The sequence below is a fragment of the Lathamus discolor genome, chromosome 2 (genome assembly GCF_037157495.1).
Source record: "Lathamus discolor isolate bLatDis1 chromosome 2, bLatDis1.hap1, whole genome shotgun sequence".
In the NCBI taxonomy this organism is placed as follows: Eukaryota; Metazoa; Chordata; class Aves; order Psittaciformes; family Psittacidae; genus Lathamus; species Lathamus discolor.
This window is the reverse complement of record NC_088885.1, coordinates 41,445,372-41,470,989: the sequence shown is the minus strand read 5'-3', so window position 1 is coordinate 41,470,989 and position 25,618 is coordinate 41,445,372. Positions and strand designations below refer to the sequence as shown.

General features: G+C 40.2%; 1 protein-coding gene across 3 annotated transcripts in view; it reads right to left on the bottom strand.

Annotated features, from left to right (window-relative positions):
- KIAA1217 (KIAA1217 ortholog) overlaps positions 1 to 25,618 on the bottom strand; it is a 384,957-nt gene that overhangs the window by 331,824 nt on the left and 27,515 nt on the right. For all 3 annotated transcript variants that reach the window (XM_065666573.1, XM_065666574.1, XM_065666575.1), the window contains exon 2: positions 25,119 to 25,233. In XM_065666573.1, the coding sequence (XP_065522645.1) occupies positions 25,119 to 25,182 (64 nt within the window). In that variant the 5' untranslated portion in view covers positions 25,183 to 25,233. The remainder of the gene's footprint in view (positions 1 to 25,118; positions 25,234 to 25,618) is intronic.

Genomic DNA, 25,618 nt, shown 5'->3' with positions numbered 1-25,618 from the left:
TTGATCAGCCTGGTCTAGTGGAAGGTGTCCCTGCCCATGGCAGGGGGTTGGAATTAGATGATCTTCAAGATCCCTTCCAACCCAAGCCATTCTATGATTCAATGAAAATCTTTCCAACCCATCTTTAAACAGAACCAAACACTGCAGTCACATATCAATATACATATTTTCACTGGCTTTGAATTAGAGTACTGATATCAGAAAACTAAGTATGAACATGCCAACTGATCAGTGTCTTTCCAAATTCAAGCTTGTTCTTTTTATGCTTTGAAAAGTTAAATCCTTTGTTTGGGATGGAAAGGTTGCTCTACCCTATGGCACCTCATGCTTGGCCTAAATATGCTTCCACAAGATCCACCTTCATGCTTTTCCTGACTTTTTTTCAAAGCATATGGAAAGTGCTGAAAGTTTCAGATGTCCTCAGGTTGTGGGATATGGTTAGTGTTCACCAAATTCCAACTTCAAGTATAAAACAAGGAAGTCTCACAGAGCGCTCCAGAGGTGTGCAATGATGGAAGTTTTTGATCAAAGTAAGGAGCTAGCAAGCAGTTTCATTCAAGTCATTAGCGCATCCTGGATCACACACACCATTTCCCTCTGCCATTCTTGTACCCTCTCCTGCCCTCACAGTGCTCTTAGATAATATAGATGTTCCTATGAATCCCACAAGAAGTTTGTCATATACAGTTAATTATTTGCAACATCTGGTAACACAATACTCATTCGAAGTCAGTCACTGACAGCCGAGGTCAGAGCAATGACAAAGCCATCAGCCTCTGCACCACATGAGCTGCTTCTACCCCACTTCTTCAGCTGGTGGATGAGTCCTGCCTATGTTCACACAACAGCTTTGTTCTGATGTTGTCTACAGAAACAGGTATTCACTTTGAAACGGAGACATCAGTTTTACTGTGGACAACTGAGTCATTTTACCAACAATATTCCTCCCTTCCCCTCTTTTTTTTTTTTTTTCTCATTTTCTGGTTTGAAAACCAGGATGAACAGACGGTCAGCAGAAAATCTGCCCAAAATCAGCATCTGTGCAGTCACACTTGGGGAGAGAGCAAGCACTATGCCAAGCAGAAAACAGCTGAAGTGAGGAAGATAGAGCAAGTTAAGCAGAGTACACCAGCCAGGCTGATCCAGCCGAAGCACTACTTTGCAGCCAACTGTGATCAGAAGGAAAGCTATAGCAAGGAGCTATAGTGGCATGACCTAGAGCCAAAGGATGAAGAACATCATGCTGAAGGACAGGATTAGAGGAAATACAAACATCACAAGATTAAGCGTGCAGCCTCTAAATGTCAGCATATTCAGACCAAAGAACTGCAGCATGCCTGGATCCACAAAGGCCCATCCACCCTCCTCACCATCATCTCCTCCTGTTGGTGCCAACTTTTCCCAGCACCTCCCCAAAAGCAGGAAGCTCCTTCCTCTATATTTTTTTCATGTATCTCTGTTTCTCACCATATGCCAATTTTTCCACTCACAGCCCTTTATCCTCTCAGTGACTGACTCCCCCGCGTGCTGCCATTTTTACAGCACTGCTGTTTGGAAACAGGCGCCTACTCATTTCCTTTCATCAGTCAGTCAGTTTGACACCCTACCTATCGCTTGCCTCAGGATTTTATGCTGAGGATTTTTCAGCTTTCTGGTGTGCGCTGTCAATTGCCTGCCAAGTCTCACGTAACATCAAACCCCAATAAAAAAGCCACGGCTGGTATAAGGTCCCACCAATTCACACAAGGAAGCCCTTTTCTGGGGTTTCACAACAGGACTGGGTTCTGGAAGGTCCTCAAAGACTTTGCATCTTTCTGTAAGCTCCTTATAATGCTCAAGGACTCCAAAATGTCAACACCCCCTTCTCATTCACATTCATGTAAACCTATATCAGAAGCAGATCTAAACCCAGGAGCCCACACTGCAGGTGGCACCATGCTCTGATGAGCACAGATCCAGGCACGACTTTGGAAACAGGTTTGGTTCATGGAAAAATTTTGCTCTCATGCAGATCCAAAATGTTATCTCTGATCTCTGCAGCACTGGAGAAAGAGCACAACCCAGATTTTGAAGGGCAGTATGGATCCAGATCAGCGTGGAGTAGCCTCACATGCTACTTTATCTGCTTTTGCACCCCTGAGGAACTGGCAGAAGAAAATGTAGAACCCTGTAGACTTCAAAGTGAGGTTTATTTTCTCAATCTTCCTTCTTCTTGTGGTCCTTTAGAGAAGGGCAAGACCGAGAACCACATACAGCATAGAGCTGAAAACATCCACTTCATTTTGAGGAAGATGTTTCTAGAAGCACAATCCTAGCTAAACCTTCACAGTAACACCCCACAGGTACATATGCATATACACACAAACCCCACAGCTGCAGTTGTTGAATTGGTGGAATCTTCAAGAAGGCAGATAGACCTATGCTGAGAAACACAGCTGAGAGCTCATGAGTGTTCATTTCTGGTCCAGAACTTCTCTCACGAAAAGCCTGTCCATATTTCAATAGTTCAAGAAATATCTAATGAAATGAAGCATCAAAAGATGTATCAAGTTAAGAATATTTCAGAATATGTATTAACATCTTCATCAGTGTGTTTTGTACAGGCTACTTCATATGCATGAAACTAAAAATCCTTCTCCCTTGTTACCTACACTCACAATGGAAATACAATATCCAAAAACATCCTTCTGCTTTTACATTGTGGGGCCCTAAAATACTGGCCATACCTCAAATGTCGCTCAAACAGCACTAGCCTCTATGAAGGCACTGATGGCCACTAATCTACACAGAAGTGGTCACTACACTAGTCGCAAAACTCTTGCATTAGTTCATTTGACCCTCATTCCAATTTTTTAGGGTGTTCATGCCATTCACGTGAAGTCATATAGCTCCAAACACTTCAAACGGCTAACTACTAATAGAAATTGTACACAAAAAAACCCCTTATTTTATCTTCTGAGCTTTCTGAGAGTAGGACTTCATTTATATGAATCTTGTATGTAACCAAACAGATTAAATGTACTTTTTATTGGATATAAATGCATTTAATGTAGAATCCTTTGAAAACATGAGCACCTATTTCAAAGCAAAAGAAATGGCCTTTTCTGTAAGAATCATATGAAAACTTAAGCAAAATGAAAAAAGAATATCTATTACCACTTTTACCCTATTTTTTTAGAATGCATCAAATAAAAAAGGAAAACATTATTTCTATGCTTAAGCTCACAAACAGGCTTAATTCACTAAGAAGTGGAGGGAAGCTTGGTTGGTTTGGTTTTTAGCAGTAGCTCATTCCAGTGAAAATATCTTCCCTTCACTCTGTAAACTCAGAAACCTAGGCTTACATATGTAAGTACTAATCTTATACGGGAAAGCTGCCTACAGATATATTGATGCATAAACGAATTCTCCTTCCACGTAAAAGAATTTAAGTTTATTTATATAAAAGTTAAGTTGAGCTATGTACAAAAAGTAAGTTAAGTTTATAAACATTTATATACATATATATAGGCATGAAATCAGACCTGGTATACACTGGGCAAACAAGAACTCTAGCTGCTACAAAATTGATTGAAAAAGGCAAAAATGAATAAAACCTAAAAATGTTACCTTAGAATAACTTCATTCAAAAATGAGTTCAAAGTTAGGGCACTATATGCAAACACAACCGAAGTACAGTAGCAGCCAAAACCCAAAGTGTTTTATGGATCTCTCCAAGTTTTTGCATACATTTCTAACTTTTTATTGTAAAGGTCAAGAAGCATTAGCAAATTTCTTCAGCCAAGGTTAAAAAAGCACCAACTTACCTGCTTTACATATAAGACACTGTACTTGCATACAGGATATGCAGTTTATTTTTCGATCTAGTTTACTTAGAAGTCAGGCCCAAAGGTGCCTAAAATAAGTACTTACATCAAAACTGTATTTAGGAATCTATCTGAACATGACTAGATTTCCAGATAGTGTGGGGCATGCAGAATTCTCACTAAAGCCAAAGAAGTTGCAGAGCCTAATACATTTTGAACAAAACCACAGACACGTAATAAGATGTACTCATATAGTCCTGAAATAAAAGGAAAACTGAAACAGATCCCAAGACTTAAAAGCAGATCACAATTAACTATTTTGCTGTAGGTACAAGTGTCACTAAGGTAATAGAAATTCCACAATTTCTTGGATTAAACTCACATTTCCCCCTTCAAGAAAAAGCACACGTGCTTTGTATGGGAGAAAATTTCCAACATTTTATAGAATTTTTTTAGGCATCACTTCCCTCTTAAAATAAATATCACTGCTGAAAACTGCCTTTTTTCATATTTAATAGACAAAAGCATATTTAAAACTATGCACCATAAAAAGTTTTACAGTCAGAAGAAAAAAAAACACAAAACCAAACACATTAGAAGCTCTGAGAAAAAAAATAAGGTACTTAAGAACACATGGTAAATTGCTTCGGTTCCAGGTATCATTAAATATGAGTAAGTTCATAATAATTCATGTATTTTAGAACAGGCTATTGCAGAATTCCTTGTGGAAACAGAAATACTATAGACACCACCTGCTTCCACTCACAATCCATCCCTCCCAGCCCCATGCTCTCTCTCATGCACTGGCAGAAAAAGCCATTTAATGTGTGCCTGCATGATTTAAAAAATGTGAGAAAAATCAAATATTCAGGGGAAAGAGGATTTTGAAGTGTTGTTGGACTCTAACAAGGTGAAAAAGGAAAAGGAGCTATCTTTGAAAATAACAGCAATTTCTTGACAGAAAAAATGAGCATTTCAGATAGATGTTAATTTTAAACCCACCAATTTTAAAAATAATCGTTAAATACGTGCAAACACATTGTTTTGTGCAGTACCTAGAGAAAAATAAAGAAAATTCATGCAACTGTATTCAAGGTGGTACAGTCCGTAAACTATTTTGGATCTGCTGCTATGTTCCCAGACCTTAGTAAGGATTATTACTTTTCATATTTGCGTATGAGCAGGCAGAAATCTCCAAACTTCCACACACGCTGGTGTAGTGTTCAGATAATACAGATGAGCTCAGAAATGGTGACTAATTTTCTACCAAAGACTCCAAATTACACAAGAATTAGTCTCATAACGAGTGTCCAGTGGATTTTCTTTCTTTTATTTACTTTGCTAATATGAGTGACCTCACTAATAAATACCTTTACTCGCTCCTGCTAGTACTTTAACCATCAAGTGGCATAGGCATAATTTCTCAACTTCAGGAAAAAGCAACAGAAGTAGAACAGTTAAATTTTTAAAAAGATTTAGTACACAAAAAAACCTTTTAAAAATCTTATAAAAAATCTTGGTAAAAATCTTTTTTTTATCCAGAAATGGCTACAACTTTTTAAAAAGTTTCAAAGATTCAAAGATGCATTTTTACAGAAGGAAAAGTTTAAGATGTCTTGTATATCTGTCATTTATTTAATTCAGGTATGTCCCGAGGTCTCCGATATTAAAGCAATGAACTGGAGTCAATGACAGAATACTTCCTTAGGTGATTATTTAAAGATCAGTAGGTCTTATGTCTAGACCTCTCTCTTGTTATAAATGTTCTTATGGAGCTCATTACCAACCTTACTTCAGGCAGTTAAGAAAATGAAGAGTCAGCACTGACACTGAGAGAGAGCTGTATGTGGTAAAGCACATCCTGGAGACCCTTCGCACTTCTCAATTGTATTCGATTTACACCAGAGATCATCTACTACACACACTTCCTTTAAAGCACACTAAATACTAGTAAATTAAGGTGAAACTAAACATTTACAAAAAGTCTAGCAACTAGTCCTATGACTGTCATATGCTGTTAGCTGCCAGATTTTATGGTTTTTGCCCACAGTTCCTTTACTACAGAGATCCCTTAGCCCAGCTACAGCATGCACTCAAGGCAATACTGAGCATCTGACGAGCTGTTCTGACAAGAGCCTGCTAAATTTTGAGCAATAAACAGCTAATGTCAGAACAGCACTACCAAATCACATTTAAGGCACTCTAAATCATTGTCATGGGGTTCCAGCAGCTTCACTCCTCTGCTTCTTCTGAAGCTGTCCTCGTTTTAAGACCATCTATTTCCAGGTGTGCAAAGTGAGAACAACAGAGACCTCCTGATTGTGAAAACTGAAACCACAGAGACTGCAGAATTCTGGAGAACTCTTACCTTTTCAAGGGGAACTCACGTTTGATTCTGAGAAAATTATACAAAGTAATTTAGAAACGTCTCAAAAGATTAAAAAAGGAATAGAAAGCATTTTTACTCAAAACACTTAAAGTTAACACAAAATGCAAAGAAAATATCAGGATCCTATGAAATTTAAATAATGTGCTTTCAAGTTTGCTACACAGCTGTAGAGAAAAGTCATAAGCTAGGAAGAGCTGCAACTCCTCTTTTGGCAGTAAGACTAGAGCAGGGAGTCCTCTGCGATGAGCCAGAAGCACTCTGACGCAGGGAGCTCTGTGGCTGCCTCCGCAGCTACTTGTATCTGGTTTGCCTTTTGAGCACACCAACACCACTGCCAGCCACAGGAATAGTTTCTGAAATGTGAATATGGGTGCTCTGAAAACTGGGCTGAGACCAGTAACTCATTTTGCAGACCTCTAGCTACTTATTTCAAATGTTAATGGTCTTTAGCCACTACAGCCAAGACTGAATTTAAACGAATGTCCTAAGAGAGAATAATACCATTTCCTTAATACCTATCTCATCAGCTATCCAATGCTTCCCAAAGTACTAAACATTTTCAAGTGCAAATATTGCTATACCTTTGACTGTTGCTACGCAACACTAGGTCTTATATTTCCTAGAAAGATGTGAAGGAAATTGGACTCCTGATCCTTAGCTTAACTACTATTACTCACCGCCGTATCTGCTATACACAATTTGGATTAATACTCATTGAGGAAACCAGGTTATAGTCTTCAACAATTTACTTTTAGAATCTGGGCTCTGCTCCAGTGTATTTTCCCCCCTCATTTGATATTTAATTCTTTTTTGAACATGACCTGCCCTGCAATTTTAAGAGAAACCATCCAAGTTCTTCATCTGGCTATATTATAGTCATTTTGCTTCAGAATTGCTCCCACAGCGGTATCAGGAATGTCTTAAGGATAATTATGTTTTATGGTTTTAAAAGTTAGTATTGCTGGAATGCAAGAGGACTAAAAGTACAGAGCACACACAAGGGTCATAACGCAGCCCTTTTCGTACCTATAGAAGAAGGCATCCCACCCCATAAACAACCTCCCTCCCCCCACCTAACTCCTCATCTTCAGGCATTCTGGGACAACAAATCACCATATCAATCAGCATAACTTTCAGAAATAACAGCAGGATTTTTATTTTTTTTCTTGCTAAGACCAATTATTTGCTCCTCTGTAGACATGCGGACATTTTTAGTAACACTTCTGGATAATCAGCTTTATCAGCCAGATGGTACATTTTGTGGAACAAGAGACATGGGCTGTTTGTTTCACCACAAACTGGGGTAATCCATTTTGATAAGAATTTAATTCACAGTTAATACACATTTTTGGCATCTGGTTTTATGTGAATTGATTGCACAGAGAAATCAGGTCAAGATCAGTTCTGAGCAAGAAGACCCACAGATCTAGTGGTGAATTCCTGTCACTGCATGTCGGTGTGGAATTTGGCTAACCAGAAGTTGTCCTTGCCCCATCAAGACAAAGCATGTTATATGTGCCCCACACCAATGCATTTAAAAAAGGGAGGAAAGCAACAACACTGGTAAATTCACTTGGTAAAACACATTTACAGCAGTCCTTCACACTGTGACATCAGCAATGCTTCCTTAATACACTGCCTTTGTATTACCTAAGAAAAGATGAGTAACAAGAAGTAATTATAAGACTGATACAGTTTCACATAAAAGTACACTCTTTTTTTTTTAATTTAAAGTTTAATGTAGTCGCTTTTTTTTTTTTTCCAAAAATAATCTGCTGACCAGGATCACTGAAAGTTCCAAGAACTGCACAACTTTCACATTGTATTTACATTAATTTCCAGAGCAATATTCAGCAAATCAGTCCGCCTTGTTTCCCTCCAAACTCACACTAGGCCTTTCTTTATCATATTAGAATGCTTATAAGCGAAACTGTCTTTGGGAAAACATCATTTCAGAATACATAGAGTTCAAACTGCAGATAGATTTTGAGAACATGATCAAAACTGTATGATTCTATGGTTCTATGATCAGATCTCAAAATATTAACTTTGAGATTTAGCATGTGTAGGGTGCAAAACTACAAAACTGAGTATGCCACAGAAGATTATTTTATCCTTTCAATAATAATACACTTGATACATGCTCTACTTTCTATTTACCTTATTTTATAGTACCTGAAATAGGCAATTTAAAAGCAGTTATGAATCTAATACAAAACGGATATTTTCCTGCACATCTCAACTATTTTCTAAGAGAGCTTCTGCTGGAGTCACAACTACAATGAGAAGGAACAAAAACTGCTTCCCATCAAGAGGGAAAAAACAGTTCCTGTTATACAGTTTCATCATACAAAGCTCTTTATTCAGTGAAAATTAGTCAGGTTCCCAAGTTACAAAATAAGCAGACAAAACAGTATGCTTTTGTTGTTTATTGAGTTTGAACAGCATTGGAAAAAATGCATTGGAAAAACAGCATGACCCAAGAAAAAGACGACTCATGGTTATTAAAGAAGGAAATTCAGAAGGGTTTTTATTTGATCATAGAGATTTTACCCTTCACAGTGCACATCCTCATGTTTTTCTGCAATAATAACAAAGGCAAAGGATTACTGGCATTTGAAGAACTAAGGCTGCATCTCCCACAGTCTTGAGATTTGGAGATAGGTTTGTAGATAACAACACAAGACAACCAGATAAAATCTCAATAGCTATGAAAAATCAAACAAAACATTTCACAATTTGTGGGAATGGCCCCACACAGCCATTCCCAGCATCCACCTGAAGATGATACCACACTCTTTTGTGACCATGAAATCCGCTACCAATTCATGGAGTGGTAAGTGGACTTCACCACCACCTCTCCCTCTGTGGATCCTATGCAACAAGCCAGCTCTCTTTTCAAGTTTACATTAACCAACAGAAAAGCAGGAAGGCACATGTCCTTTCTGTTGCATCTGGGAACAGCAGAAGAGATGGGAAGGAAAAGTTAAAATAGAAAGAAAGAAAAAAAAAGAACAAAGCCAGGAAAACAGGAGGCTTGCAAAATCTGCCATTGACTTCATTCAAACAATGCAAGATGCAGAATATTAGGGGGTCACAAAAAAAAAAAACCCAAAACTCCTGCAGACTGAATCCGAGTCTTCAGTTCCACTAAGAACTAGTTTTGGCTGACACCGCTATTTCAGCAGACTTACGTCAGGATAAAAAGAGCCTAGAAAGTTCAGTGCTTCTCTCTAGTGACCTGCACTTTCTTCTTTCTTTCTTTTTTTTTTTTTTTTTTATCAAATGCAGAAGTAGGATTTTTTTTTATAGTTTAAGATGTAGCTTTCATTGCACAGACGGCACCATTCAGATTTTTTTTTAATGAAGCAAAAATACAAAGTTTTGAAAGAAAATCAGCAAAAAATGGAAATGGCATTGCAAAATTGTGTTTAGAACATCACTAAGAGAAAAAGTCTCTTAAACCACTGTTAATTACCAAACTTACCTACTATGACAGTAGGTGACATAACCTAAACCTGAATTTTCGTACCTGCATTCCAACTGATGAAGCAGTGCTGGTTTTACATGGGAACTACTAGGACAGGAGTTTGGTGCTCTCACCAGGCACCCAGGACACAGCATACATCATCACCCATTACATTAGAAGGAGGGCAGAAAGGTTCCCCTTACATACGGTCTCACTTCATACTGCCTTTGCTTTGAAGGAAGCTAGTCTGTACTGCACTTTGAAGGACACTGCAATGAGTGTGCACTTCATTGCTAATGTGAAATTTAGCCAGCTAATGTGAAATTTCAGACATCAAATTTATTACTTCCTGCATTTGTTAGTTTTACAGTAAAATAGCATCAAGTCATCATTAATAACTCCTGGCATCTGATGAAAGTACAACAGTTTGGAACCCTCCAAAATCTTTTAAAATACATTAATATATTGTAAGAGCAGAAAATAATCTCATAAAAAATGAAAAGCAATGTACAGCTCTGACAACATAAATCTACACGTTAAAACTGCAGAAGAGACGGATGGCGGGGTTACGTTTTGTTTCAGGAAGCCGCCTGGCAATCTTTCAGCAGCTACAAAAGGACAAGGTCCATTTTATTCCATCTATTTTAGCATTCTCTGAATACCACAGAAAGCCTCTAATAATTTGTGCAACTGGTAATTATTCCATCTTTCTGTTAGCCCGCAAAATGCCTCCAAAGCATGCCATATCCTTCTGTGGGGCTCAGCAGTAATTTAGTCCTCAAAGTCAAGCCCTCAGCAAAACAGCTCTACTGCTTCACAGACATTAAGACCAGAAGGGACTATTCAATCACCTAGTCCCATCACCTGCATTTCACAAAACATTACTTTTCTCCCTCAATTCCACTTCAAGCCCAGTGACTCTTCAAGATGCTTTAGAAAATGTTTGTCCTACAGGTTAAATGCCCGTATTGCAAAGACAACACTGATGCTGTAACGTGACAGAGGACTGACAGGCTGTGACCAGAGTCCCAGCACATGGCAGAGATACCAGCATACGCAATTTGGAGGACCAAAGGAAATTCCCTATGAAATCCAAATCGCATGACCGCATCAGTAAGAAATACCACATCTTCCCAAAAAAGTGCTCCTTGTGCAACTTTCAAGCTTTGACTGCCTCTCGGAACACCTCCTTTGCTGCCAAGGAGAACTTCTGTAGATTCTGAAAAGGGCAAAAAAAAAAACCCCACAGATAGAAAACCAGCCCAAATATATTTGGCCAATGGCATCTCAGCCATATTAAATCCCAACTTGGGCAGCTCAATCCACACAGTAAGATTCACTCACGAGGCACGGAGTGCAGAGCCGAGAGGGATATAAGCACATTTGTGGAAACACAAGCAGTTCTGCTCTCTCCATGGCCATCAGAGAACAGGAGGATGCTCAGAGGCTCAGATCGCAGCCCACAGAGCAACCCACTGCTCGTGAAAGGAGGGCCACAGCTACTGAGCTCATAGTGCCATGCTTAGCAGTGATTGCAGGAAAATAACTAAATAAGAAAATCAGGGATATCTATGAAAGTATTTTTATGGACTCACCTAAGGATTTATTGTGATTTAAAACAGATAAAATCTAAAAAGTTAAACAACTCTAAAGAGCATGCTTACTCAAGGATTATAAAACAATCATTATTTCCTGGCATTTAATGTGCTCCTCAAAAAAAGTCATTTAAAAAAAAAAAAAAAAAGAAAGACAAAAGAAAAACTACAAAGTAAATAAGTAGTGAATGCAGCTCTGCTTCAAAAAGCTGAATGGCAATCAGTTCACTGATTCTTCTTAATCAGAATAAACATGCTCTTTCCATCAGACTGTTCTCTCTTTTATCCCATGCTTCACACAGTACTACAGTGACTATCACTTCTGCTGGATGAAAAAGCAATCCAGGATATTATCACTGGGAGATTAAAAGATAAAAATTCAAATAAAATAAACCTGCAGTCTCTAAACATCTATGTTTGCTTGCTGCTTTAGGTGCTGTTCAAATGCCCCCAGACATCCTACCCTCTCCATTTGCTTTCCTTCAATTGACAAGGCAATTTAGCCCAATTTGACTGACAGTCTGTACAGGATGTGCTTCCACTATCTATTCACTTTCCTCATTTACTGGGGCTCTTGGACAGAAACCAAACATGCCACATACTGTTTTCTCTTAATACTGTTTCTTCTCTCAGTCTTTGCCAGTTCTCCCAGCACAGTGAGCATGTAGTGTTATGGCTACAGAGCACTTTATTATTTGCTGTATAATAGCAAAGAATAATACCATGAAACATTCTTTCTCACATCCACATTCACAGCTCCCATGCCTGTGTACCTCCCTCATTCTTCTTTCCAAATTGCAGCTGGAAGAAGGCAGAAAGGTAACAGCTTTGTATTTCAAAGAGAAATGAGCATACACAGCACACTGCTAGGATCAACATCATAAATTGGTTGGGAAAGGACAGGCAGATGCTAGAACAAACCTGTACTTCTTCTGTGTCCTTAGTTTGGGGTAAACAGAAGCAGCCTGTTTCATGCCAGGCTGTGCTTATGCTGTAACAGGAGCAGCAACTAAGTCTCCTTTCTCCATTCCTGCCTCTCTGGGCAGTATTAGACGTGCCTTGCAGCTCCTGACCATGAAAAGATGTGAGGTTCAGAAGCATCTGCCATGCCTGCCTTGTAGCCTAAGGCTGAGTATGGTCAAAGTCTGATGGGTAACTACTACCACTCTTGGTAGCACCTGCTGGGTGGTACCACACCAATGCTACTGCCATACATCAGGGACCAACACATAGCAGCAGATGCCACAGGGGTAACCTCCATGTCAGGGAAACCCCAGCATCTCCATCCACCACCCAAGGTGGCTCAGCAGTGCCTCAACTCCCCCCTTCTACAGGAGGGCTTCACTGTCCTACATACTTTCACACAGGACACACACACACATTCACTCCCCTCCCCATTTCTGTACATTGATGCCTTATACCCCCATCTTGTGGGCTTGAACAGCTCTAACAGTTAAAGAAATATTTTAATGCAGATGGGGAAGGAGAAGGGTAGAAAATTAATAAAAAACCAACAACACACACTGCCTGTTGAGATGGAACAGAAGATATCCCAGTCATCTGAGTGATGCAAAGGGACGCTCTATTGGGAGCTTTCGGAGGCCAGATGCTTTTTGGATAGAAGGCACTTCTGACTTTGCAAGGTCTGAGAAAGGAAAATTCAATATTTACTATAATATTTTAAAAAAACCCTTCAGCAATACAAAAGATTTTCATCTTGTAATCCAGAACTTTTTTCCTGCACTTTTCAATTAATTTAAATAAAATTGCTTTGAATTTTATATTGTAGCTAATTGACATTAACAAAAATTCCCTTTTGCTGCCAATGTACAAAAAAAGTCTAAATGCCTGTTCTCACACCAAAAATGGTACAAGTTAAGTATGCAAGAACTAGATTATAAAAAAAAACCACAACAAAACCCATTATATATAGTCATCCTGTCACTCTCAACCGAGTGTAGCCAATTTGTGGCAATTAGCACATTGCGCATAGCACAATTCATCTGGCTGTTTGCTGGGCTGCCAAAGAAATTCTGGGTGGTGGTTTGCCTTAGAGCTTATCAGCAGTGCTGACAAAAGATGCTGGTGCATCAGCAAACACCTTCTAAAACATGCAGCAGCTTGGCTGCTGTTTCTACCTGTCAGCCACTTTTCAGTGAGCTGTTATCAGGAGGCAGAACACTTAATCACAGCTCTCCAACAGCTAATATTAAAGGGGAGTGAGGATGACTTCTGGCACATTAAAGTCGGCTGAAGTTATCACCCTTTCCCTCATGGCCACACAGTTCCCAGACCAGGATGGGATAATTTTAATCCATTGCTGTAAGACAACCACAGTTTTTGTTTCCCCCCATTTGAATTGCCTTTTGCACGAAAGGCTGGGGCTTAGCCAAGAATGAGCTTGAAAATTTTGGCTTGCTAATGCAGGATCTGATTCACCAATCCATAATCCAGACTTACACTGAATACTTACCACATGGGTATCCTTAAAAAACACATTAGAGATGTAAAATTTCTAAGTACCATCGTTCTGAAAAATATTCAGGATATTATTTACTTAGTAGCTAAAAATTGCTCTTGGATACATCAAAGACCCCTTAACACAGAAAGATCTTATATGTAATGTGTGTTACGGAGAAATTAAAATGAAGGATGTGGTCCTTCAGTGGCTGTGGTCCTCAAATGCCTTTTTACTGATTTTTAAAAATATTTCAATTTGCTCTTTTTAAAAAACACCCACCTCTAAGCATGACCTAGAACTCCTTTTCCTTCAAGAACTTCACAGAAATTTATGACAGAAAAAAAATCTGCGAGTTTCTACCCTTTTCCTTCCTTCACAACTCCTATGTCAAGACTAAACCTGATCTTTCCTTCAAACACCATTTTTTCCACTAATATGTTCAAGAAATTACTGCCTCAACAGCCTGACAAAGACACCCTTGAGAGGTGTGAATGACTACAGATGGGGAGCTGGGTTCAAACTCTTTGATAAATCTGTCTGAGCAAGAAGACCCAAAGAGATGCACAGAATTGCAAAATTCATTTTCTTCTTGAATCCATTAGCAGATCTGAATAAATTAGTTTTGACAAAACCAGCACATTTTTGCTGACCACAAAAAAGGAAAAAAGAAAATACAACATCGAAACATGATCTAAAGGCATTCCTGGAGCTGTATGGAAATAAAATAACTTCTTACATCAGTGTCTACACCAGCACACTGGATTGGCAGAAAACGAGAGGTACATTTTCAAATCACAGCACCCACGCTCTCTGAATTCGGTAGCTTCACTACTCGGCATAAACACTGTCAACAGCATGCCAAGGATGTGACTAAAGGATGAGGGTCCATGTCTGGCAAGTGGGGCCATGCCAACATTACAACTCCTGCCTGAGGTTGATCTCTGCATTCTGCAGCAGCACTGTGAGGCTCAGCTGCCCTTATATACCCTACAGTCCTCCCACAGCCAACAGCACTTTGCTTTGTTAGCAGTGAAGCCGAAGGAGATGGAGGAAGCTATTCTATCCTGATGGTAGCCATGCCTTTCCAATTATCGTGTCCTCAACAAAACCCAACATGCATTTGTTACACAACTGACCATGGATAGCACTACAGCAGTGATGAATAACCTGGACAGCTGTGACTCTTCTGCTTACCATGTAGAAGCAAAGAATTGTTAGGAGAAACACCACAGCAGCACAACATGTACAACCACCCCAAAGAGGAGCAAGATTAATTTTAAATAAGACTAAATATTTAAATAAATGTAATATTGAAACAGTGAAACAGATAATAAGCAAAACTGAATATATGCTAACATATACACATATAAACTCATGCCACACTGTGCCTTGACACTGCAGCCAGAGCTCTTCAATTTTTATTGATTTTATTTGGTAGCTGTGTCACACAGAAAGCAACACACACAAACTCAGGAACCCTCCAAGATGGCATTTCATCAAAATAAAAAGAACACATTAAGTTTTACCACAGTTAGGGTGTTCCCTTTGACACAAAACAAGGTATGTTGCTTTGGGACAGACCACAGCAGGCATTGGCACACAGTTCAATTGGAAGATGAAGACATGGAAACTCAGGTCTGTGCACCCAGGTCCTGACACAGAGGAGAGGGAGCAGCTGGGCACCACTCCAGCCGGGGTAGGGGGCTGAGCTCCGGACCACTGCACATGCTGTGACATTTCACTTGTGTGCAAGCCCATAGCTTACAGGAGCAAGAGGAAAAGGAGGCACTGACTCGTTCTTCTAGCTGTCAAACAGAAGAGTTGTGCGGTGTGAGTATTCACATGCACACAATTCCTTCCCATCACTGGGGGATCCTGAGCACTTAGCACCTGTTATTGTGGAGTGTGCTATAGGGTACCGAATGTCCAGGGTACAGACTCCCCTTTCCTCAGGGCACTGCATTAGCACATATGTACCCCACTAGGACAAGGGATGTGACAGGGAGGCCTCTTCTTCCAGGTAGTGCCCCAGTAATGACAGCCCAGCTCCTGGAACAGAGCAGTTACTGGTGCCAAAGGATGCACCATCAAGTGAGACCCTCTAGCCCACCTCTACACGAACTTTGAAACCACAGTTCAAGCCCTTCTGTGACCAGGACAGCGAATGGATTTGAAATTAGATCTCTTCCCTCTAAGATTTTACAAATCAAGCTAAGGACATTCTCTGTCTTCAGGTCAGTGAAATGTAATGACATGCAGTAAAAGGAATTATTTTTAAAGCACATCAATACAATAGCTGTGGAACAGTATCACCAATGCTTCAGAAAAAAAGCCCACACCAATATTCACATCTTTTATTCATATATTTTAGTGAGACTAAAAGCTCTCATACTTCAAGATTCACATAAGATAGAATGTTGAATATGCATGAGATGAAGACTACAAGCGTTCTTACTGGTCTCAGGTTCTTGGATATAACAAAAAAGATTGATGGGCTCTGGAAGAAGCTTCCCTATGCCCACAGTGCTATTTCAAGGTTTTTCACATCTTCTTCTGGTCTAGATCATTTGACTAAAGCGACAGAAGAGAGAGTTACCAGGGTGGGCAGTTTTAAAGCTCTTTGCTGTGACTATAAAATTATTTTTCTTTTTTCCTAATTCATTTTGCATCCATGCAGGAGACAGAACAACACTAAAAAAAGTATTAACATAATGGTGGCAGTGAAGTAGGATGGCTCACTTAAACCAAACTACATATTCACCAATCAGGCAAAAGATTTTTGTTTGTCTTTTCTTGTATTTGCATAGCAAGTGCTGCCTCTTTGGGCATAAAACTCATCCCAAGGCACTGCACATAGCATGCCCCTGCTTTCTGCCTCAAAGAGCAGTACAAACCAGCACTGCACAGCAGAAAGGAGGCTCCCAGCTGCAAGACTCCATGTGATGCTGATGACTTTCCTGTCCACGATTATCCTCCTGCTTTTTGGAACATAAGGAGATAGTAATTGCTTAGTTATCAAAATAGTGCTTCAGATTTCTAATCTGTTTTTAAACATGGGATGGACCTAAGACAGGACCTGAAATACTTAATGATTTTGCAGCTATACATTGGGACATGTCTGAGCTAGATACAATATTTTCCAGACGTATTTGAGTTTCTTACTACATACCATTGAAAAAGGTGCTAGCTGTAGATGAAGTAGCTAGAAGAACCCCAGAGAGCATTTCTGCTGTCTGAAAGAAGGCTCAATGTGATTTTGAGTGAACAAACATAAAAATGTTTTAAATAGTGTGCTGGGCTACTCAGGTCCAGGCTGCATGCATGAGATACACACGACCCTTAGGAACTTCAATTATCAGCCATAGGTTACTGTATCTGTACCAAGCATGCAAGCAGCACCAAGTTTTACTTATCCACTGCAGCTAATTAATTCGATGAAGCTGATTCAATGGCTCTGGGATTCTGAGAGAATGAGTCCTGAATAAAGTCAGACAGTTACAACTTCACCTAGGTAAAACACACAGAAGAGTAATAGACAGAAACAGGCTTATAGCAATTTTGGTTGTGGGTTTTTTGCTATCACCTGAAGTACCATCAAATGATGGAGAGCTGGCATCATTTATTAATAGGGTTGTTAATTTAAGAGTCTTGCTAGACTGCATGCATAACAGAAAACACGTGTGCATAAACATAGCGCTGTAAATATAGTTTTATTTTGAATGAAGATCCTGCAATACTAATCCATGATTTGCACTTTAGTATTCAGTCCTTTCTATGCAGAACCCCTTGTTAACACTCACAAGCTGCACCTAAGATGCTTATAAATACCTATTAGGAGATGACATCTTGCAGAAAAAGCACGTAAAAGCCTTGCTTCAGAAATTATACTAATTTCTTGTGAGCCTGCAGATAGAATTTAAGCTACTGATTTTGACCTCTGATGTTCGCTATTGTGCACAATAGCATTAGCAGACATATTCATGCTAGAGCACTCCACCAAGATGAACGGTTCCCAGTCAGTGTTTCCCCTGTTCTCACAGTGCACATTTCTCACCCTGTCTGCCAGAATCCAGATTTGTTTTAGTTACAAGACCATCTGCTTTTTGAAAGACTTTTGTTTTTTTTGATGACAGATGGATGAGGTTCAAATTCTTGTTGTAACCAGCAATGAATTTTTACAATTCATTGTCTATGCTGCTTACTGTCTTGCTTTAATTACTTGAAAGAAAGAAGTCTCATGGGGGAGAGTTTTCCAAATGCATAACATTTTTAAACCAAAATAAGCTATAAAATACGTTTCTGATGCTTTAACTACGTATAGTCTAGCTCCAGGTTTGTAACCTACTTCTGTAATCCTGTATTGGCTCAGGTTTCTCTTTCATGTCCCAGAATAAAGGGATGTGGAAGCAGAGGGAGTACTTTAACGGACTATCTGCAGAGTTATAAGCATCATATTTTTCCCCCCCCCAGAATCTCACAATATCATCTGGCTCAAAAGAGTCTTAGTTCTCTAAGACTGGTGTTTGCAGAAGAGCTATGCTTACTTTTAAAAAGCTCACAAAAAAAAAAAAACTCAAGACTTCTAGACCTTAATATTTAAGGAATAAAAACTTTAAAGGTTGGTAGACAGATTTATGGTTTTATGCTTAAATTATTTAATATTTTAAAAACCTCTCCATTTTTATTTCATATTTAATACCCTTTTTGAAGTGAAAAGCTTGGAATAGCAAACAAACCTCCATGATAGCACTAAAATATAGTAAAGGGGTCCCCACTAATACCATGCTGCCAAGTTGGCAAGCCTTGATCAGCAAGCCATAAATTATACATCCACTGGACATGAGCACTCTGCTACATACTTCAGGAGGAGGGAGGTGTTGGGAAGTGTGTCACTGAGAATAGTGGGATTTGGAAGCCCCATCCCCGACCATGGGTGTATCAGGTTTGCACCCTGGCTCCAAACCAACATCATCACATTGCTCTCAGCCTCAGCACTTTACTTACTTGACAGGGACTGTGATTAACCACCACCCCCTGCCCCACCACAGCTCCCCTGCCAGGCATGTACAGAGCCCCAAAATGGGATGCACGCATGGGTTAGGGAAAGCTTCAGGCATTTGAAGAGCCCCACGTAGCCCAATCCATTATAACAGAAGACCTAAGCTGTGTGTGAACGGGGGATGAAGGGGAGAAGAGCCAAAGAACAAGTAATTGAGCAAAATGCTAAACGATCCTCTAGTTTACATCCGTAGGTTATGCCGCAGACTCATTCCATCTGTGCACATATTTCACAGTGAACTACATGTCATGTTTATATAAATTTCTTAACAGCAAATAACTGCTGCCTGTACAGCTGCAGGCACCGGCCTCACCATGCGCCTCCCATCCCCTGCAGCCGGCGTGCCAGCCTCACAAACATGCACTGCCAAGAAGGGTCACGTCCATATCTCAAACCAGGCACAGACGCTACAGAAAAATCAAGACCAGATTAACAACATTTGGAATCTCTGTCCTTTATTGTTCGTTCACTATGGAGCCTTTGTAGGCTTCAGTCTTGGTTTCAATGAAGTGACTGTTTCAAGAAAAGGAGAAAAAAACAAAAAAAGACAGAGGAAAGGAGAAACTCCATGGAGTAAGGGGAAGCCTGACAGCAGATACAGAAGTTTAATCCAAGCAAAAAAACAAAATCTAACAGGTTTTTTGTTCCCATTGCTTCTTGATTTCCTAGAAAAACCAAAAGCAGATGCTTTAGTTTACTGTTCTCATAGTATATTTTAGCATGCCTTCATCTACTTCCTGATGTTATTCCCATTTTCCCTTCTCATTTACTAATAAAAGGAATGAAAGATCACAGATAATATAGGCAGGGAAAAGCGGCAGAAGCCAAGGCATTTTTCATCATGTTAAAAATAATTTTCAAGACAAAGTCCCTACTAACCATGATCTCCTCTGACAGTAAATAAAAGAATCTATTCCTCAAAATCAGTACAATCTAGATGCTGCCTGTTTAGGGTTGAGGTTTTGGATGTTTTTCAATAAGACCAAAAAAAACCTAACCCAAAACCCAGAACATCCTAAACCCAAGAAAATACATTTTATTTACACAAGTATTTTCTATGTCAGCCATACGGGTTGTTCCACATTCACATGAACTTCATTGTACTCTGGAGCTATGACCATATTTCACACATTCTTTTTAAACCTTGATTAATTTAACAGAAAAAGAGTAGGCCAGAAGGAAGCACTCTATTGAAGACATTTGTCCTAAAGTCACACCCAAAGTTGCTCCTGTGATATAGAATCATGGCTATTTATTTAAAATTAAGACAGCAATAAGTGGTATAGAGAAAAGTATTTGAACAGCACTGACAAACTTCACGGCTGTAACACTTTCCCCGTGTTATAAGATTCATATCCAGAATTCCAACACTGAAGCTTTTTTCTCTTTTTGAACACTGGGATATTCCAAATGTTAATTAAAAAAAAAATATATATATAAATCAGTCAGTAACCTCTGTGGGTGTTAACTTGCTGCATTTTACAACATAGCGTCTGCCTGTGCATCACTTTCCTCCGCCACATGCTTTCCTGTACCTAAGTGGCACTGATAGGCCTGCATTCCACTCCTTGCACCCCACCAGCCATTATAAAGAAAAAAGTCGATAAATGATATCTCCCCCTGCAACATTTAAAGGCCAAATAGATGCTTCAGCAGATGCCTCAGCAATGGCCCAGTTCATGGCAAAAACTGAAAGACTCCCAACCACCAGCAGAGGTTAAGTGATGCTACTGACCATTAGCAACCTGTGGCCAGCAAAGAGGAACCCATCAGCAGCTTCATGGCAGGTCCTCAGGCCCTCCTGAAAACTAGAAAGCTGTAGGAGTAATTCAGGTCCAGAGGTGGGTAAAAAGCTTAGGAGCAGAAAAAACAACCAAATAAAACCCAGAGATAAGCTGGTGTGCTTAAAAACTGCAAGGGAGCTTTGAGGGTGAATGAAAAGACTCATTTATTGTGTTAATGTTGCCCAAGTCATGCTCACAGCAACTGCTGAGCCCAGCCACTCAGGACAACATGATGGCAGATAGTCTCTTAATTGGGATTTCATAGGAAGACAAAGCACTTCCACCGCCTTGGGAGGAGTGGGTGGATCTATTGTCTCAGAGAGCTGATAAATTTAAGTCTCCAATTAAAATAGATATCTTTGTGTTCTTACCAAAAAGGTACTAAAGCAGTGCTGAGGGCTACAGAACCAAGTCTACAGTGCTACATGAATCTGCTCCAGCATGGACAAGATAAGGAGGAACATCAAGCCTTTTTATCACAGCTATGTCCAACATGTCAGGATCCAGGAGATCTGAACAGCTACATCTTGGGAGCACAAAACAAAGTAAAAAGGATCTTGCAGTACTTATTTTTCAGAGACCATCTGTTTCCTTTAAGACTTTGCAGTCTTCAGAAGAATCACTTTGCAGATTTTATTAAAATAGATAATGCATACAAAACTAAAAATGGCTGCAGAGACAGGGAAATGCTCTCAATGCCAAGTCTCTTGACTTGCCAGGTCTGAGAAGGAACCCAGACAGACTGACCAAGTAAATATGTTAGCACATATATACACTTTTTTTCTTTTTTTTTCCCCAGTAGGGTAGAGCTTTAAAGTTTTACAAATTGAGCATTTGCCAAGGATGAATTTCCTTCCATACAATGCAATCGCTTCATGAGAATATCTGCAATACAAGTATCCCATCTCAGGATGGGCAAAATTTACAGTCACCCCAAAAGGGAAGCAAGGAAATTAATAAAAGGAGGAAAGGGCTGATAGAGAAATGCCATTCCCCCGTGAATGTTAATCAAAGAAAGGTGAAAGCAGAGAAGAAACGTAGAAACCCCCCCACCCCACCCCCAAACACACACAAAAGATCAAGGAGATAAAACAGTCCTGAGAGCAACACACTGGCAAAGGCAAAATCTGTAACGTAAAAGAATTCTGACTCAATTCAAATAACTGAAAGTGAAAATCCTATATCAGGTACAACTGTTTTGCTTATGCACACAGGCACAGGAAAGGCAGGGCGCAAGTGCATTATGCATAATGTCAATGAAAGCCCATTTCCAAGTTGGGCGCTTGCAATACAAACACCCAATATGAATACATATACAGAGATAAGGACTCGGAAAGAAAACCTGAAGTGAAAATATCATGTGACCCAGGAATATGTACACACACAACTCCTCACTGCCCCCAAGAAAAACAGCAGTGAAAACAAAAGTGCCTTCTAAGTGTGCAAATTCAGTAAGTGATGAACATTTAATGCAACTAGCCAAATACATGTAGTGAACATCCATAGAATCAGAGAATTGTTTGGGTTGGAAAGGACCTTAACATCATCTAGTTCCAACCCCCCTCCCATGGGCAGGGATGCCTCACACCACACCATGTTGCCCAAGACTCAGGTAAGAGCAACAGAAAACTATAAACAATCACAAGATGCTCTTTAACCTCCTCCTTTTCAGATGATTCTCCAAGTGTAAGTCTGGGAGCAATGGAGTGTACCGTAGTGACAGGCTGATGAAGATTGAGCTGCTCAACAGCCTTCACCCCAATACCCAGCTACCACAGTGGCTTCTTTTCAGCTCTTAAAAATCACTGTACTGGGCTGGAGCAAAACTCCAGCTCAGCACTGGGAATCCACACAGGTTTGGTAGAGGCTCTAGAAGAGCCCTGTGCTACAGCACAATCCCACCACATAACTGTTTCCATTTTGAGATAGGTTGCCTAAAATAGACCTATTTCATTCGGTATAACCAAACTGTTAAAGAGTTATTTGCATAACAAGAATCAACCTGCAGTGAATGCCAATTACTGTATGTGAATCAACCAACCCCCCCAAAAAAACCCACTGTTGGAAAGTGTTCATACATAAAAGCACCATTAAAAACAACTATAAAGTATATTTCTAACCTATATTTCTAACCCAACCTATTCCAAATTAAACAAATGAAGTGAATTATCAACTGTGGAAAGAGTTAAAAAAAAATATCTGAAAAATATGTGCTTAAAGCAGATACTGAAGGTTGGAGTGGCACTAAGCAGATTTACAGAGAAAAACTGAGACACCACCTTTCCAACCCCACTTCAAAGTTTTCCTGTCTCCCAGCTTGAGTTAATGTCAAGATCCCAAAGGGGAGGTCACTTGCAAGTACTAAACCTACTTAAAAAAAGTAGTACTTCAGATTCACAGAAGGTGCCAAGGTGCCTTGCAGAGGCTCAGAGGCTGGCCCTCAGAACTGAAACTCAGTCTATCTGAAGGCAGCCAATACTGAATGCAAAGCATGAACAGAAACAACTTCAAACATTTGAGGTGGTTCAGTCTCATGAAACTTGGTGACAAGGTAACTCCACTAGTCAGATCTTGAGAAGAGCAGGGGTTTCTGCCACCATCTACCCAAGAGGCAAGTTAGAGCTGAATCCCTCAAAGGACAGAGAGCAACCATGGTCCTCAGGTTTCTTCCCTGAACAGGACATGATCAGAAGTTAAAGTGGTCGTTACGAGCATGTTGGTGGTGCTCCGCTGACAATGATTTCACAAGCAGCTTCACATCAACATGGGTGACAACAATTCACATTGCTTCACAGCAACAGCAATCACCCATCACTGCTGCAAGTCTTCCCAAAGCAGCTGCCCCAGCCCACCACCCCTCAAGCAGCAGAACAACAGGCCATGATCAGTGCTATCAATATCTACCAAAGTGATCCATACTAGCTCTGGTCATGCACACAGACCTGTCACCTATGAAGTCTCCATTCCAGGGGAAGGCAGGACAGCAGACTCAACAGACTGTCCTCCAAATTAATGGGTCTCTAGACAGAAAAGCCTTTTCCCCTCAATCGTCTTCTGAACACGACGATGTGACAAGGTGAGACATAACTGATTAACAGCATGACTTTGAAAGATGATTTCCTGAGGTTCTGACCGATTTTCAAAATCAGCAGCATCTTCCCCCGGTAATTCAGACACTGACAATGGATGTCAGTCACTGCATAAATGAGCTGGCACTTGCTAAAACAACTACAGTAATAGACTAAAAATGCAGTATTTGGCCTTAGGGAATTCAGAGAATCAAAATGCATTCTTGTCAGAGTCTAAATTAAATTCAAAGGGCATCAGTCCATCAGTAATATACAAGTTTCTTAAATCAAAGGTCTGAGGAACTGCCCCAGCATCAGTCTGCATTATCTACATAAAACAGGATAATTTCTGCTCAGGTCTGCCTGGTGCATTCAGTCCCCAGACTGTCCAAGAGGATTCGGCTAGACTGTTCTTCATTGTACAAAACCAAGAGACAGTATTACTTTATTTCAGATACATCTCTCCTTTCTGCCTGCACATACAGTTAAAGCAAATTATCAGATGCCAACCAGTACCTCAACTGTTCTCTCTCTTGGACATCCAGCCCAGTTGGATTAATTCCTAGAGATTCCCCTTAGACCCATGTACCTTCTTGCCAGTGCTATTATGATAAGGATCCAAGTCCAGAAGTCCACAATCCTGTCTACAGCTGATAACCCTTAACCATATGCCCATAATCACTGACACACAAATATCTAGATTTATTCCCAAAGATGGTCATAAGTGGTGTTTGCTCAACAAGACTCCCTAGCAGACATACTGATCTATACACTGACAAAAATCAATGAATGGCCCAATTCCAATATAGGCACTGAAAACAGCCAAATGCCTTTCTTAGAGGGTCATACAGGAAGTCCCAGCTATCCACCACACCTCAGTTTTGCAAGAGGGAAATAATTCCGCTGGTGTACCACATAGGTAGTAATTATTCTGTAACAGGAAACATCACCTAACAAATTTTAGCAACATATGGAAGATGTTACGGAGCTTATAGTGTGTGAAGGAATTCAACACTGTCCATGGCAGAAAAAAACCCCACTATCTTCCCAGAAACTTGTTATTTTTAAAAGAGGGGAGCAAGAGGATGTTTCAGATGCACCTTCTATAACCTATCCTACCCACACCAATGCTTACCTTTTGTATAAAAAAGGGACAATGAAGAGACAACTCATATCTTAGTGAGCATCTCTAAGAACTACTAATTCTGCCTCTCTATCCTCCCCATCCATCCAACACATAACCACCTCTCCTGAGGAAACTGCTTTCCAAGCACATCAGAAAGAAAAGAAAATACCCCTGCATCCATCACCACCCAGCAGACCTTCTTCCAATGTACACAAAGCCAGGAGAGCACAATAAGGCATGCAAGAAGTGGCTGATGACAGCATCCCATGTCACCGGGTTTTTTGCAGCTACCACTGTGTTTAAACACAGGTGCGATGTGGGCAGGCAGTGTTTTACACACTGAGGACAAGGTTTCACTTACCCAGCTCCCTACAGGGGAGCGCCACGCTCCAGCGGGGCGGCCGGGTACCTCTGCCATGGGGCATGCCGGGGCATCACAGCACGGCGGTTGCCGGCAAGCTGCGGCTTCGGGAAACCTAAAACAGGAAAGATGCGAGTCAAGAGTGAATGGTGCCAAAGCCCCTTTCAAAAGTGGCACTGACAGCCTCCCACAGACATCTGCGGCATTGCCACAGCTGAAAACCCTGCAAGCAACATATCATCAAGGTTGACTAACCAAAACATTGTTTGTTAGAATGCAATTAAAAGTGCAGTTTAAGTGCAATTAAATGAGCAGTTTAACAGCTATACACACCAGAAAATATTGCAATGATCTCAAACCCAAACATTTTTAGCCCAGTAGTGATGCCCTGCAGCAGCTGCTAGCAACCTGATGATCAGACTTTTAAAATATCAGCTGTTAAAATATCAGTGTTTCATCACATGGCAGAGTTGCCATATTCGTGAAAAAAATGTGAGCTC